Source organism: Oncorhynchus mykiss, chromosome 2 (assembly GCF_057628025.1).
Source record: "Oncorhynchus mykiss isolate SJ-2025 chromosome 2, ASM5762802v1, whole genome shotgun sequence".
Classification (NCBI taxonomy): Eukaryota; Metazoa; Chordata; class Actinopteri; order Salmoniformes; family Salmonidae; genus Oncorhynchus; species Oncorhynchus mykiss.
Window position 1 is genome coordinate 70,342,099 of NC_143023.1, and position 15,625 is coordinate 70,357,723.

The following is a 15,625-nucleotide window of genomic DNA, read 5'->3' on the forward strand; positions in this document are numbered from 1 at the left end:
GATGGGTTAAAGGGGAGGAGTGCTGAGAGTAGTAGAGGTATACCAGTACAGAGGGATAGGCCAAAAAGTGAAATAAGTTTCAGTAAGATTGGAATTTTTGCATTTATAGCAATGGTTATTAATGGTACTGCAGGGATGGATCGGAAGTCTTAGGAAATTGAGGTTGTGGTGGCAGATGCAGAGATGTATTTGGGTGTGCAGGACTTGACAGCAGGAGAGTTACAGGATGTGTTGAGTGGTGATGTCCAATCCCTTTAGGGTGATGGCATGAGGTAGGAATAAATACATTTAATTAGTGGAGTAGGGGGGTGTTCATTTATTTGATGTAGTTTTGAAATTAGTGAGTATAGTATTAGATGGTAGGGTATTTATTTAGTAAATTATTATATTTCAAGTAAAGTATAAGGGGGTTTGGGAATGCAACAAATTGGATGCCAACCGCCGTTAAACCTCATGAGAAGAAGTGCAATCTGCATCCCATCCAGCAGGCAGGGCTAGATAGCTCATGTCTTAGCCTGGCGTAGAGGCGTCTCTGTTGCTGCTGAATGATGATGGTTAGCTATCTGAACGTCAGTGAAGTTATTGCTTTTGTTTGAGACCAAGCCAGCTACCAATCTCATACAATATTATATCAAATGATTCAGGCTGGCAAATTAAAAGTGAGTATATCTGTCAACCAGGTAAATGATAACGTTAGCTAAGCTAACTGCGTTTCACGCGACGAGAGAAACTCATATGTTGACACTGTCGGCTAGATAACTAGTTATCTAGCTATCTAATAGCGGGCTAGCCAGCCAGTGGAATGTATTTTATCAAAATGCTTAATTGGTTAGTTAGTTAGTTGACTGGCAACAGTGAGCTTTACAGCGTCGCTCCGCAAACAGCGTATTGTTGGGAACTTCAGTGCGTTTTAACAAACTTAGCTCTGGTGTGGTAGCGGTAAGCTATGTAGAAAATATAATCACACCATCTCATTTAGCAGACACTTTTATTAAAAACGACTTAGTCATACGTGCATACATTTTATGGATGGTCCCGGGAATCAAGCCCACTACCCTGTCCCCTTACGAAAAAAGATTGCAGCTGGAGTGAAGTAACGTATAATTAGTAATGGGGAGTCGACTCAAATCGATTCCTCGACTCCTTATCCGTCGAATCACGGTGTCGACTCCTAAGATTCAGTATTTTTTTGCAACGGAGGGTTCTATTTTCTGTAGCCTACTTCAAGAACACAAACTCTTGCGTCTTTCACAGCAAAGAAAGACCGGGCTAGGAGGGAGAGAGATGGGAAGGTCACAGCCAGGCATATCGGCCACCAGGTACAGTCAGAACCGGGCATCGGTAATCAAAAATATTTAGTCTATCGCAATGCTGTATTTCGCAATTTCTGGTGTTTTAATGACTCGCGCAAATTCAGTAAAGTAGGGGCTATCAATGAGTATGCTGAGTTATTCTACACACAAGACCGAATAAAAAAATTCATTGAGGTAATAAAGCTGCATACAAACATGGTATATTTGTTGCTTTCTTGAGTAATGCAACTCTAAAATACAGGTGTTTCAGCCTAGCTCAGTACTTTCTGTAGTGGTGGGGCAGCCAGCGGAAAATACGGAGCGTAAGGGTGGTAATGTTCTCTAGTTGCGCCGTGATTGGCTCAGTGTTCCCACTCATGGGGACACTGTCAGTGCAAAATCTATGGGGAGAGCTAAAAAATTAAAGCCCCTTGGATGCTGCCAAATAGTTACATTAGAAGTGCCCATCCAAGAAGGCTCAAGGTAATTGGCCAAAGATAAAATTAAGTCAAATCATATCTACATTAGCTTTGATTGTCAACATCATGCTTTCAAAATATTAGCTAGCAAGCTAGCAGTCATTATCATGAATCAAGTCGACAATCTACTGACATCCATTACAATCATTGTCATATGAAAAATAATTAAGAGGAATTATAGATTAAACGTATCGGTGCTCATCGGCCATTGGACATAAACATTACACAAGTTGGAAATTGCAAATTCAACAATGAGTAGTTTGGAAGGAATCAGTGGCTAACTGCAAGCGTTGCAAAGCAATCACTAGCCTGCTATTCAGTGGAGTGGGTGTGGTCCCAAGTCTCAGTTTAAGGGTCTCGTTTCCAAGCTTAAAAGGATAAACATTCAACATTGGCCATGCTGTCAATCCAGCATGCCGTGCTCAAAACAACTGGAAACCACGAACTGGGAAATCTGATTTTAGTGAGTTCAAAACAACTGGGAACTCGAGAGAAAAAAAAGAGCTCCGACTGGGAAAATACGTTTTGAACGGTCATCCAACTAGGAATTGCAAGTCAGGAACTCTGGCCTCTTTCTAGAGCTCCGACCTGAAGATCACTGACGTCATCATGATTCAACCTTGTTTTTTTCAGTTCCCAGTTGTTTTGAAAGCACCATAAGTCTAGAGAATGCCAACTTTGACCAAGTCTGATGACAGAATTTGCCCACGGCGGACCGCCATGCCACCTTCCTGTTCAAGTGAGCACATCACAACAAGGTGAGTCCAAAAATGCCTTGTATGCTGCTGCATAAATTATGTAATATGCCCAGGAGATATATATACTGTCTGTAGCTAAGAAAGCAATACTAAGTGTATGTTGTGTAGTAAGCTGTTAGTAGCTCGTGCATCACCCTAATAATTTGGTCACATATAGCCTGTTTTAGAGAAATGTAATAATTGAATAGTGTAAGAGCTTTCATTGTCTGCTTATATGCCCCTTTATTTATCCTAGGTTCTGAGTTGGTGTACAGGGAGAATACTGTAAGAACTGCCCATGTTCTGAATTCTGTTGCTGTACATTTCAAATGTGCTGAACAACCTAGCTCGCTTATTGTCTTAATTTAAATTACGGATTTCCTCTTATCCGCTCGTCAACAGCCAGCCAGGGTTTCATTAAATAAGCTAAAGGCAATACTATTTATTGCACATTTAGGCTTAATAAAAATGTATTTGGCTATGTTCAACTTCAATTTACTGGCACTATGAAGAATAGCAGCCATACTCATTGTTAGACTAATATATACTTTTGGTGAATTTACGAGGCATTGCTAGATACAGATTGCAAAAATAAAGCCTATGCGCACCGGTTCTGTCTCTGCCTGCCCCGATTTTCTCCCTTGCAGGCTCCTCTCTCTCTTCGCTGTGAAAAAAACGCTAGTGTGTGTTTTGGTCTTTGGTCTGTTGTTTAGAATAGCTCAGCCTACTAATTGATGGCCCCTACTTTAGTGACATTGCAAGCCAAGAAATTGCAAAATACAACATTGCGATAGCCTACATCTTTTGATAACCGATGCACAGTTCTGTCTGCCGACATGCCCACCTACAGTATGCTTGGCTGTGCCTTCCCATTTCAATTTAAGGAGCTTTATTGGCATGGGAAACATATGTTTATGTTGCCAAAACAAGTTTAATGGATAATAAACAAAAGTGAAATAAACAATATAAATGAACATTAAACATTACACTCACAAATGTTTCAAAGGAATAGAGACATTTCAAATGTTACATTATGTCTGTATACAGTGTTGTAACGATGTGCAAATAGTTATTAACGTAATTCTGGTTGTCACAGTGTACTCTCTGTTTAGGGCCAAATAGCATTCTAGTTTGCTCAGTTTGTTTTGTGTATCTCACTCGCTAGCTTGCTCTTTCTTTGCTGTGAAAGACGCAAGAGTTTGTTTTCTTTAAGTAGTCTACTGAGAATAGTTTCCGCCGCTATCTTAACATCCAGAAATGGGAGTCGATACCGTGAGTCGACGTGCAAGGAATAGAGGAATCTATTCATTTGGAGTAGACTCCCCACCACTAATCACAGGACCTGTGAGTTTGCAGAAAAACAGCAGGTTTCTAGGGATAATGTGTGCCCGAACAACCAGAAAAAACAATGAAGTCCAAAAACACCACAAAATATCGTCATAATATATGCACAAACTCTACCAGACTTTTTCGGCTAGGACGCATGCTAACTCCTCACCTGATAAAAGAACATGAAATCACGCTTCTGCTTAATAGCCTACTGATGCATGGACTGCAATAGTTCGAACATGTCGACCATGTCCTTTTGTGTATAACATGACATTTGTAGGCTACACCAGACAACGGCATTCATCACCGATCAAGGAGTGCAAAGCAGCAGCTGAGTACTGAGCAGCAGCTGAGTACTGAGCAGCAGCTGAGTACTGAGCAGCAGCTGAGTACTGAGCAGCAGCTACGGCAAAAATATCCTGCACATGCACAGAAATCTTTATCTTTAGCCAGGCAAATTGAGTTTCCAGAAAATACAGAACCGCAGCCAATCCATTTATAGTTTTGTTTATATATTTGTTTTTATTTATATTAGTTTCATTTTGAGTTTTCAGATCCATTTTACTTGTATTTATTAAACGTTTTAGAAAAACATTTCTATTTCGTTTTTATATTATTTAGTTTCAGTTTTCGTGTTAGGAACAGAAAGTAGCCTATGCGTGGGAGGCTAGGAGACATTTGTGTTGTATATGTTTTGGGATGTAACTTCTAACAACTTGAAAACATGACTCTTGTCCCAGTTCATTTGCAAAATAGAGTTTTGACCCACATGGTAATGATTCATCTTTATTTTTGCGGACAATTGTTCTAATAGGGGGATGACGTGCCCAGAGGTTTGATGTTGATTTCTCATGTCAGCTCATGTTAACACAAATGGCTCTAGTCTAATCTGATTTAATGGACCACACACACCACACCGACTGTTGATCTGCCGTTTGTTCGGCACGGTGTATTTTAGGAACCACTCGCTGGTGGACGTCTGACTAATTACATTTGGCACTCAGTTCAGATGTGCTAAGTACTCTCGGGACGGCTAATGCTACCAGTGTGTCCAAGCCTTTACAGCCCTATTTTTAACCCAGCAGACTGTTCCCAGCCGGAGCCTGAACTAGTTGTTTGGGTCTCAGAAAGGCCCATCTGATGTGCACAATGGGAGGGAGAGAGCTGTCCATATATTCCAAGAAAAGGCTGCCTTAGTGGTATAATGTCTCTGTCTTTGGAGGGGTCGTGGCTGAAGGGTCTATACCTCAGGACACCGAAGGGAAATTAAACCCCACCTGTCCAGGGTCTGGGATTTAGAGGGTGGGGTTTTAAGGCTCCTGACCTATCCCAATGATGAGGGATTTTTTTCCCTTGGGGCATTACCCCAGATTTCTGGTTTCCTTGCAAGAGTAGAAGTCCAATACGTCAAAAGAGCGTTACCCATGCTTAGAGGTCCCTTTAACCACCCCATTCCGATTTTATGGTGCTTGTAACTACTGAAATTACATTGTACAATAGTTTACCCTTCCAAAACTAGGCTAAATAGAATCTAAGTATACTGAAAAAAAATGCAACATGCAACAATTTCAAAGATTTTACTGAGTTACAGTTCATATAAGGAAATCAGTCAATTGAAATAAATAAAGCCCTAATCTATGGATATCACATGACTGGGCAGGAGCCCGGCTTTTCTTGTTTTAACTGATCCACATACTTTACGCTTTGTCATATGGACTGTCCCCATATCCCACGTGTGTGTCAAGTCGTATAGCTGCCCCCCGGTCATGTTTTTCTGTGTTTGATCACCCCCCTGGTAAACTCACCATGTTCTTGTCCCTTACTTGAAACTGTTCGATATCACATGTCCACTCACCAATCTGCTCCCATACACACAGACTCCTTTCAATCAGAGGTAAATTGATGCTTATTTTATCTCTGCTACACAGTAGCTTTAGTTTGGTCAGTGTGCTTTTGTTTCAGTGCTCTGTTCCTTCAATGTGTTTTGATGTTTAGCAGGGATCATATATCATGCAGCACCTACCTCCTAACCAGAAGTGGGGCAGCTCCAGAGCACTGTTTGTGCCCGGGGGTTGGTAGAAACTCCTCTCAGGAACTGGGTTGGAATGAGAGTGCTGTGTCATGGCACATTGGAGCCCCCTCCACCCCAGAGCCCTAAATAGTCGTCCTCCTCCCACCACCTAGTCTGCATCTGTAGTGCAGGAATCACTCACCACCACAATGACCATGCTGCACTACAAACCAAGACCAGTACCACTAACTGCCATCAATTTAAACATGATGTAATTGAAAGGGAACATTTTAAAATGAACTTGATGGAAGGGGAGTGCACTTAAAATCACAGTACTCTCCGTGTGATGCGAGTTGATGAACCATTTCATAGTTTTCAGTGATGTTTTATTCAATTGACATTAATCAGACTAAAGTTATCTCCACAGGTTGACCTCCTGGATCCATTTAGAGGTGGTAATAATTATGAGTAGACAGTGGCGGTATCATAATCTAGAGATCAGTGGTGCTTGTTAGTCACCCACCACCATCTCCTATATCTTGTCTCTGACTATTGTAATGGTCTGGTCACGGAGTGCTGTTTCATTTGGAACCCAATCAAGTTCAATGAACTCATGTATTCTTCATGATAAACTAAATTCAGTAGCTCGTTAACATGCAGATTATTTTAAATGAGAACAAAAGAGGTTACTTCACTGAATGCAGAATAGAGAGATTTCACATCACTTTGGGGAGCTATGAATTTCTCTCAATATTGCGCATTGCTTTTTCAGCAACGATTGTTCTTGACGTTTTCCTCTCTTGTCATCCCTGCCTGTCAGCGCCGGACCCTGGGGAACCCTGCAACAATGACACCCGCTGGACCCAGAAGTGTCAGTCGTCCCGGCCGCTGCACCGGACTAGCCTGTCTCTGGCCTTGGGCTTCTGGCACGCCACGGGCCGCCACTCCAGCCGAAGGCTAATGAGAGCCATCCCCCGACACGTGGCCCAGATACTGCAGGCTGATGTCCTCTGGCAATTGGGACACACCGGTGAGGACAGACAGCACTGTGTCTGTCTGGTTAATAACAGGTTGTGTGTAAACAGTTGAATGGGTGTATTTGTAGTTGTTTACATTAACGTGTCTTATGTACATGTTGTAGTTTGTGTACATTTATTTGCTGGTTGATTCTAGCTGTCCGTATTCTCTGTGTAGGTTCCGGAGTGAAGGTGGCTGTTTTTGACACAGGACTCATCGAAAATCATCCACATTTTAAAAATGTAGGATCATGGGTACTAAGTGAACCCTGTCCTCTCCTTGTGCTTTAGTAATGTGATCTGTTTCTGTGCTGTGGCCATTGACACTAAGTTTGGCCTCGTCCTTCTCTCTCCAGGGCTGGGACATGGTACTTTTGTGGCAGGGGTCATTACCAGCATGCGAGAGTGCCAGGGCTTTGCCCCTGACTCTGAGCTTCAGAGTGTTCACCCAACAATCAGGTCTCCTACACCTCTTGGTTCCTGGATGCCTTTAACTATGCCATTCTGAAGAAGATTGATGTCTTAAACCTCAGCGTTGTTGATAATGTGAATAATTAAGAATCCCAAAAGCATTTAGTTTCTTTTGCTGAAAATGTGTGTTTGTGTGTGCCAGGTTTGGGAGCTGACTGCTAACAGAGTGATCATGGTCTCTGCCATTGGGAATGCTGGACCAATATATGGGTGTGTTCTGACACCGAGAGGAGGTGTGGTGGTCAAAAGGGCGTAGCATTGATTATTACAAGATACAGATTTGTTTAAAGGAAAGCCAAGATGAAAATGTATGTAAAATAATAATTACAATTCCATATGTATCCTAGTACCCTGAACAATCCAGCAGATCAGATGGTCACATAGTCAGACAGCATAGACATAACTCATCGTTCAGCTTTGTCTCCTTTCCCAAACCCAGAACCATAAACCAATCCTCCATTACAACAGGCATATATCAAATTGTCATTTAGATACAACCCACTCTAAATACAAACTCCTGGACAAACTCACGGAGAGGAGGGTGAGGCTATAGGTTAAGATAGAAACAACATAAGAGGGAGCATAGAATGATTCCAGACACTGCAACCTTCCTTTCCCCACTATGGGAAAGGTAGAGAGTGAAAGATATGTTTACACATGATGACACTTTGACCTCTCCCCTCTCAGCGGCCCAGGCAACTTAGTTTTGACATAGAACAGATAACTGCAACCTCACCACAGAATTACACAAAAATACCATTCTGATGAGAATTAACTTACACATATTTGATGAATATAAAACATCTTACATATGTTACCAACAAATTCTAAATCTTCCCTAACACCTCATTCGCAGGGTTAGTGACAAACTAAGAGTTATCGGCTGAATTGAAACAATTGTTTTCAGGTTCAAGATGCAGTTACAATTTAACAGAAAGACTGTTTGTATGCAAGTGGTCTTTGGGATAAATGAAATCGATAGATATCCTTCACTTCAAAACAACAAGGACACAGACATTTAACAGAATCAATCTACTTTCCATCCAGGGAAGGAGCTGGCACACTTTCACTTATCTCCACTTATGTTTGTCTCTTAAGATCCAGACTGAGTTTAATTCTCACGTCTCAAATGGGTTTATTGTACCTAAATCTCCGTCTGTCTGTTTCTAAAACCTCATCCCTCTCTTTCTCATAGCAAGCTGTTGAGTCCAATGGAAGCTCTGCTTTTTATTCCTCATCTTTATTGATCATTGAAACATAATGCAAAGTTAATGTAATAGTTGTTAACCAAGCTGTGTCCTCCTACAGCACGGTGTTGAACAGAGAGCTGGTGAACCCAGCCAGTATGAAGCAGGCTCTGATCACCTCAGCACGGAGGCTCTCTGGACTCAACATGTTTGAATAGGGCCACGGAAAACTGGACCTTATCAGAGCCTACCAGATCCTCAACCGCTACAAACCCCAGGCCAGGTACTGCACACACTCCGCACGCTCATCATACACTTTGTTTTACATAGTATTCACTTTGTTATATGTTCACTCTTTTCAATTCTTGAAAGGTACTAGCAGTGTCCAGCAGTCCTCTTTCAAAACTCTGACCTGATCCTGTTTGTCTTTAGTCTCAATGTCCCTACATGTGGCCTTACTGCTCCCAGCCCATCTACTACGGTGGCATGCCCACCATCGTCAACGTCACCATCCTCATTGGCATGGGTGTGACGGGGAGGATTTTGGACAAGTTACTTTTGTATTGAAGGCTTTAGGTCTCATGTCAAACATAAATAATATAAATTGATCTGACATGCTGTGTTTTCTTTTTGTGTCATCCTCCCGTTTGTTGACATTTTCCTTTCTTGTGCTCTCCAGCCCATCTGGCAGCCTTACCTACCACAGAATGGTGACCACATTGATGTGGCAGTCTCCTATTCGCCAGTCCTCTGGCCCTGGGCTGGAGACCTGGCAGACTCCATCTCTGTCGCCAAGAAATCTGCATCATAGGAGGGGATTGCCCAGGGTCATGTGATGGTGACCGTGTCTTCGCCTGTTGGGAATAATGTAAGTAATAACCAGGATATGTTTTGCGTAGTTACCGTATCTCACCATTGACTTTTATTTATTTTTGTTATTTCTGTAATCTCACACTGCCATCCTCTAATGTAGATTTATAACCAGAGAGCACAATATTTAGATACTACTGTTAGAGTTAGCAAGCTACCTACTAGCAAAGTAACTTGCTGTATCCTGGGTCAATGGTTCAATGTCCTGACCCTCAATGTTATCTAATTCCTCAGTCTGAGGTGGATGGGGAGATGACCTCTATGGTTAAATTGCCAGTCAAGGTGAAGATAGTGCCCACTCCTCCTCGTAGTAAGAGGGTTCTGTGGGACCAGTACCACAACCTGCGCTATCCGCCTGGCTACTTCCCACGAGATAACCTGCGCATGAAGAATGACCCACTGTACTGGTGAGTTCTTTGGGCAACTATTTAGCTCTGTATCACTGTTTAGTTTTAAGAGAGAAGATTAGGCTGTTTGGGGTCATTGCAGTGCAACTCTTAAAACGTGCCTATAGAGGGTGCCATATAAGAGCAAGCCAGACCTTTTTCCCCTTTACAATCATTGCTTTTTTTTGTGATTGGTGTCTTGATATTGGCTTTGTCTGAATAATTTGTAGGAATGGAGAATACATTCACACCAACTTCAGGGACATGTACCAGCACCTGAGGAGCATGGGTTATTTTGTGGAGGTTCTGGGTGCACCCATCACCTGCTTTGATGCTAGTCAATATGGTGGCTGTCTTTGTCAGTTGATTGTCATCTAACATATTTTAGAGCGGGATATGGGGGAGCAGCACATGAATGAATGGCTTATCATGTTGTCATTGCTTACAGCAAAAGTTCCAGTGCCTCCCATGCACAGCAGAGCTTGTTTTTCTGTATCTGGTCTCGGCCTGACATTTCCTGTGTGTGTTTAGGGACATTGATGATGGTGGACAGTGAAGAGGAGTACTTTCCAGAGGAGATAACCAAGCTGCAGCGAGACATTGATTGTCTCTCATCAAGGGACTGTCTCTCATCGTCTTCAGTGACTGGTACAACATTTCTGTCACGAGGAAAGTCAAGTTCTACGATGAAAACACCAGGTAGGTATTATAACCCCACTTTGTATCTTCTCTGAATCTCTCGTCTTAAAGTCCTCATTAAAACATCAATGGACAGACAGGGCGTCAAGCCTCCGCATAGCCTGTGTCAATAGGGGATGGCGGTAGCTTCGAGGTTAGAGGAGTGGGACATCAACCAGAGGGTTGCCGGTTCGAATGCCAGTGCTGATGGGGTGTAAAATCAGGCGCGAGAATTAATAAAAATGTTAGACTACCACACTTTGATTTAGTAGGACCAGTATGAACATAATAAGAAATCCATCGCAGATCTGACTTGCAAAGACTAGGCTGCATTATCATATACCCCAGATTTCTCACTTCAGAGCGGTCTATGGTAACCTCATAAACAATTAATTTAGACGCAGCGTTTGTTTGATACAGGTGTTTATTTGCTGAAATGTGTGCCAATGCCCAGCATATTAGCATAGACATGACATCAGTCAAAACAAGACATGGTATCAATAACGAGACGAGCTGAAATGAGCCATTGAAGATTCCTCCCATGTCATTGTTGCTAGCTATCTGACCATCCAGAATCATAGCAACACACTGCCCCATCAATGCGTGCACATCGTTTTCGTGACGTCAGCTAACCCATCTGTTTTAGAATTGGCCTTTCATTTGTATCCCCTCTCATTGGTTTAATATGTTCTCCTCAGGCAATGGTGGATGCCAGACACAGGGGGCGCCAACGTGCCAGCTCTGAATGATCTGATCTCTGTATGGAGGATGGCCTTCAGTGATGGGCACTATGAGGGAGACTTCACCATGGCAGACCACGACAGTAAGAACACACGCGCTCACACAACCTCATTTACTCGCTGTGTCACTCATTTGTGTGTAAATCTAGAAAATGAATCAAGGTGAGATGGATTAATAAATGTTATATTATTTAGTGTAATGTTTAAACTCATCTGTCTCCTCAGTGTACTATGAATCAGGCTGCAGTATTGCAACGTTTCCAGGACATGGGATTGTGTTTGCAATACCTTGATCCTTTAGGGTCTTGGCAAACACCCACTTCCACCTGACAGCTGTTACCATGGAGATGTGCTGTATATTCTTGTGTTTCTCTCCTTTCTCTTGTCTTTCTCACATATTCACCCCCCCTCTTCTTTTTCTTCCTAAGGGCTGGAGGTCTTGAAGCAGGAGACTGCGATTGTGGAGGGTGTTCCCATACTGGGAATGTACCAAACACTGTCGGATAGCCCTTTACGGAGACTCAAACTGTATAGATGACAGTCACAGACAGAAAGGTAGAGACCCTACCTGCATTTTCAGATATCTAAAACCATATCTGAGAAACTGTCAGTTATTGAAAATGTAATGATTTAAACGTATCTGAAATTATCAGTTGGTATGGTTTTGACTGTTGTCCCCCCCAAATAGATTGTTTCTGGCTACTGGATGCTCTCCTGCAGTACACCTCCTACAGCATGACACCTCCCAGTCTCACCAACTCCAAGAGCAGGGTGGCTCCTCCCACAGGCTCTGACCGCCCCCTGCCAGAGAGACTGGAGGGTAAGACAAAGCCTTCAAACATATCCAGCTCAGCACTTGTTTCAGCTTTACACACCTAGTAGCTATCCTCCTCCAGGGTAATCATCTATATCGGTATTCAAGGGTATTGGAGGCTCACCTGGGAGACCCAAAGCCACACCCACTCCCTGCCTGCCCTCACCTGTCATGGTCCAAGCCACAGCCTCTTAACGAAACGGCACCCAGGTCTGTGCCGATTCTCTAAACCATGTAACAATGCCCCCTACCCCCTGAAGTGTTATTCCATTGTTCATTTCCATCTCCTGCATTTCCTTTCATTTTCTATCAAACACATGGGGAGATTATTTTGAATACACTCAACTGTTAATCTCCTCCATATTGATAAGTAACAGTATCGTAATGTGCATCCATGCCTTTCTTACACAGTAACCTATGGAAGCACCAGAAGCTGCTATCTATTGACATGGACAAAGTGGTGCTGCCCAACAGACCTCAGAAACTACAGACCTCAGGTCCGGCCTCTGTCTCCTGGGGAGAGTGGAGCCTGGGACATCCCTGGAGGTGAGAATACATACCGAGTAGCATTATCACCTGCTCAACAGCACATGTTTCAGAGGTACTGTGTTCTGAGTCTGTTTGTAAAATGCACACAAACTGTTTGAATATCTAAGAGATCTGTTTTTTTGTCTAGTTGTTGTCCATTTTGACAATGCTAATGTGCTGCTTCCTGCCTCCAGAGTTACTAAGTGACCCATGTCATCTCCCCAGGTATAATGCCAGGACGTTACAACCAGGAAGTGGGCCAGACCATCCCCATGTTTGCTTTCCTGGGAGCCATGGTTGTGCTGTCCTTCTTTGTGGTGCAGCTCACCAAATCCAAAAGCAAGCCCAAATGACGGAAACCCAGAGTCAAACGTCCAACTTACTTTCAGCAGCAGCAACAACAACTGGCACCAACAGGCAAGAACCCCACAGTGTGGGGCTGCCTTCCCAACCACCACAGACTATTAAGCCAAAGTACACAAGGCCCTGAACTCTGTAAGACTATGCTGAGATGTTGAGACCGTGTGTGCTTCTGCCTTTGAGTTGGGGCTGTTGGAGAAGATTCATAGGCAGGTTGTTTGACTTTGAAATATGCAGCCTACAAACCCAGTCAATGTTTTCCACAGGATCTTGCCTCCACTCTTCAAAGGGGCTTTTCTTTCCACTGATCAAATGGAGTTTGTTTGAAATGTCTGTCCACTTTTTGTATTTATTGAATCTGCATCGTCCCCCGATTGGCCTCATCTTCCCTGTGTTCTTTTAAAGTCAGATTAATTGGACAATTGATGTACTGATATCCTTATTTAGTACTTCATGTTCAGGCGATTACGTGTTGCTTAATTGGTTGTCTTGTTTGTTTTTATATTTTGTATAATGAGCTCTGGTGAGGCATTCTAATACCCATCATGATTTAACTGTTAATGGAGTAGCATTGGCAAACTTTTCAAATTCATTATGAAGTGTAAGCCTTGGTTCCCTTGTTTATCTTTGTAATGTTTGGCATTCAGAAAATTAACAGTTGGGAAATCTGTGTTAAAGTATGTTGAGGAAAGCTACGACATGCAAGACAATCTAAATTTACCCGAAGTTTAAGTGTTCGAATGTCGAAGATGACTCACGCCTCATCTATATACTGCCCCATCCCAAATGGCATGTGAATGATAGGCAGCATCTGAATTGATGAAATTATATTGTTTATCTTTCCCATTCATTTGGCATTGAGCCATGTAGCTGGGTGCCTCGATGGATCTACACAAGAGATGACTATGGACATGGACCCATCTTCACAATAAACCACTTGAGGCCTGAAAGTGGTTTAAGTGTGCTATCAACATATTTGTGGCAACTGAAGATCAGTTTTAACAGCATCTGAAATGTAATCTTCAGCTAAAACGAGATGAATGGCCTTGTCATGTTCTGTCAGCATGAGTGAGTGGTTTATAATACCTCTTGGTAAAATAGCTGTCATCCTAAGTGGCTACATTCTTGATCAATGATCAAATATTTTACCTCAAAGTAAGTCATGGTCAAACAGTTTTCTAAGGACATCTCTTGCATTCATGTACTTTGGTGTTTAAAACTCTGTGTCCCACACAGTGTCATATATATGAAAAGAGTGAATGCACCTGTTGGGATTTTCTACAGAACTGCATTTTTATAAGTGGTTCACATATCAGAATAACCTCGGTAGTGTAATCCCATACCAGAGATGCTAAAACTCCCCATCCCACTATTCTGTCTCAAATTCCATCAGAGCTGTCTGAGGATCAGTTGCCTTGTCGCCCATTCAGTCGCGTCCTTGGTTGTGAAGTAGACTAATTCCATTAAAGGTGATGGGGGCCAGGCGGTTCTGCTAAATCCCCAGCTTGATCCACTTTTAATGGGGGAGAATAGCCTGTGAAAATGTCACTGGTCCCTCTCGGATGACAGCCCACAATGGATGCTAATTACCTGGAGAACATGGGAACTGACCCTGTGATCTGTGGTTGAATGGATTTAAAAAAATCTTGTGGCGTGAAATCACATGCCCTCTTTTCCCTTGGAAAGTTCCCAGCAGCCAGGAAAAGTAGCCAACGATTTCCCCTGCTGACATCTCCGAATATGACAGTCAGCAAATTCATACCTACAGGCTTCACCACCACAGACCTGAAGGGTATTCTATGATTGAAGCTAGATATACTCCGGGTTTTCTAAAGCTAGTCGGCATCAAGTATCTTCCCATTCCAGCTCAGGCTTCAGCTGTTCTATGACGAGGGTATTGCTAGTACGATTGCCGCTAACTCCAGCAAGCTTGTAACTGTGCGTGCATGTTGAACGACAAACTCTTCATTGAGACAATGCTGACACCAACACAGGGGCAAGGCAGTGCCACATTTTCATTATTGCCAAAATTATCTTTCAAATTCAGCAGACTATGGTGTGAAAAAGGCTATTAGAAGTGCTGCAGTTTAACCTTGCTTGAGTTAGCGGCAGCCGCATTATCAATATCCACCTTCGTAGCATTGATGAAGCTTGAACGTGAAGTTAACTGAAGCTTGCAAAATGTATAAAAGCTTGAGTAGATCTAGCTTCAATCGTAACATACCCCTCTGGTTGGCAGGGACCTTGGCCCTTTTGATGTACTAGGCCATCCGCTCTCCTTACCACCCTCAGTATCGCTTTGCAGTCATGAGCAGTGCAGTTGCCATACCAAGCGGTGATGCAGCCGGTCAAGATGCTCTCAATGATGCAGCTGTAGAACTTTGAGGATTTGAGGGCCCATCCCAAATATTTTTAGCCTCCTGAGGGGGAAGAGACACGGTCGTGCACTCTTCAAGGGTGTGTGGATCATGTTAAGTCCTTAGTGATGACCATGTTAATTAAGTCCTTGTGATATATATACCCACTTATAAATGCCTCACGTGTTACGTCAATGTTTTTAAACAACCTAAATGTATACTGTATAGCCTGAAGACATGGTTAAAATTATACATTTGATATCATGGATGGTCAGTGCTTGCATCCATAGCTCTATGAATTTGAGACTGGTTACATAGTTAAATAAAGGTGTTATGAAAACTGGAAATTGCATCTGTAAAGGTTTGTGCA

At 42.7% G+C, this 15,625-nt stretch overlaps 1 protein-coding gene and 1 pseudogene across 5 annotated transcripts; both read left to right on the forward strand.

The window, feature by feature from the left end:
- The first annotated feature begins 496 nt into the window (after window positions 1–496).
- LOC110495172 (membrane-bound transcription factor site-1 protease) lies at window positions 497–8,788 on the forward strand. 4 transcript variants are annotated; one of them, XM_090206465.1, is made up of 7 exons: window positions 497–659; window positions 2,405–2,529; window positions 6,669–6,878; window positions 7,043–7,107; window positions 7,221–7,323; window positions 7,478–7,545; window positions 7,683–7,876. In XM_090206465.1, the coding sequence occupies exons 2-6, from the start codon at window positions 2,463–2,465 to the stop codon at window positions 7,495–7,497; spliced, it is 465 nt and encodes a 154-aa protein (XP_090062591.1). In that variant the 5' UTR covers window positions 497–659; window positions 2,405–2,462; the 3' UTR covers window positions 7,498–7,545; window positions 7,683–7,876. The 4 variants fall into 4 exon arrangements, 3 of the variants coding, with proteins under 3 accessions (XP_090062591.1, XP_090062585.1, XP_090062596.1); XR_016488099.1 differs by having other exon boundaries at window positions 7,221–7,545; window positions 7,683–7,754; XM_090206459.1 differs by lacking the exon at window positions 7,683–7,876 and having other exon boundaries at window positions 7,478–7,629.
- A 181-nt stretch (window positions 8,789–8,969) lies between these two features.
- On the forward strand, window positions 8,970–14,057 carry LOC110501837 (membrane-bound transcription factor site-1 protease-like; annotated as a pseudogene). The gene is made up of 12 exons (XR_016490511.1): window positions 8,970–9,050; window positions 9,202–9,309; window positions 9,627–9,799; window positions 10,009–10,136; window positions 10,310–10,477; window positions 11,155–11,279; window positions 11,422–11,478; window positions 11,604–11,751; window positions 11,885–12,016; window positions 12,079–12,220; window positions 12,422–12,556; window positions 12,764–14,057. The product of XR_016490511.1 is annotated as a membrane-bound transcription factor site-1 protease-like (transcript).
- The last annotated feature ends 1,568 nt before the right edge of the window (window positions 14,058–15,625 follow it).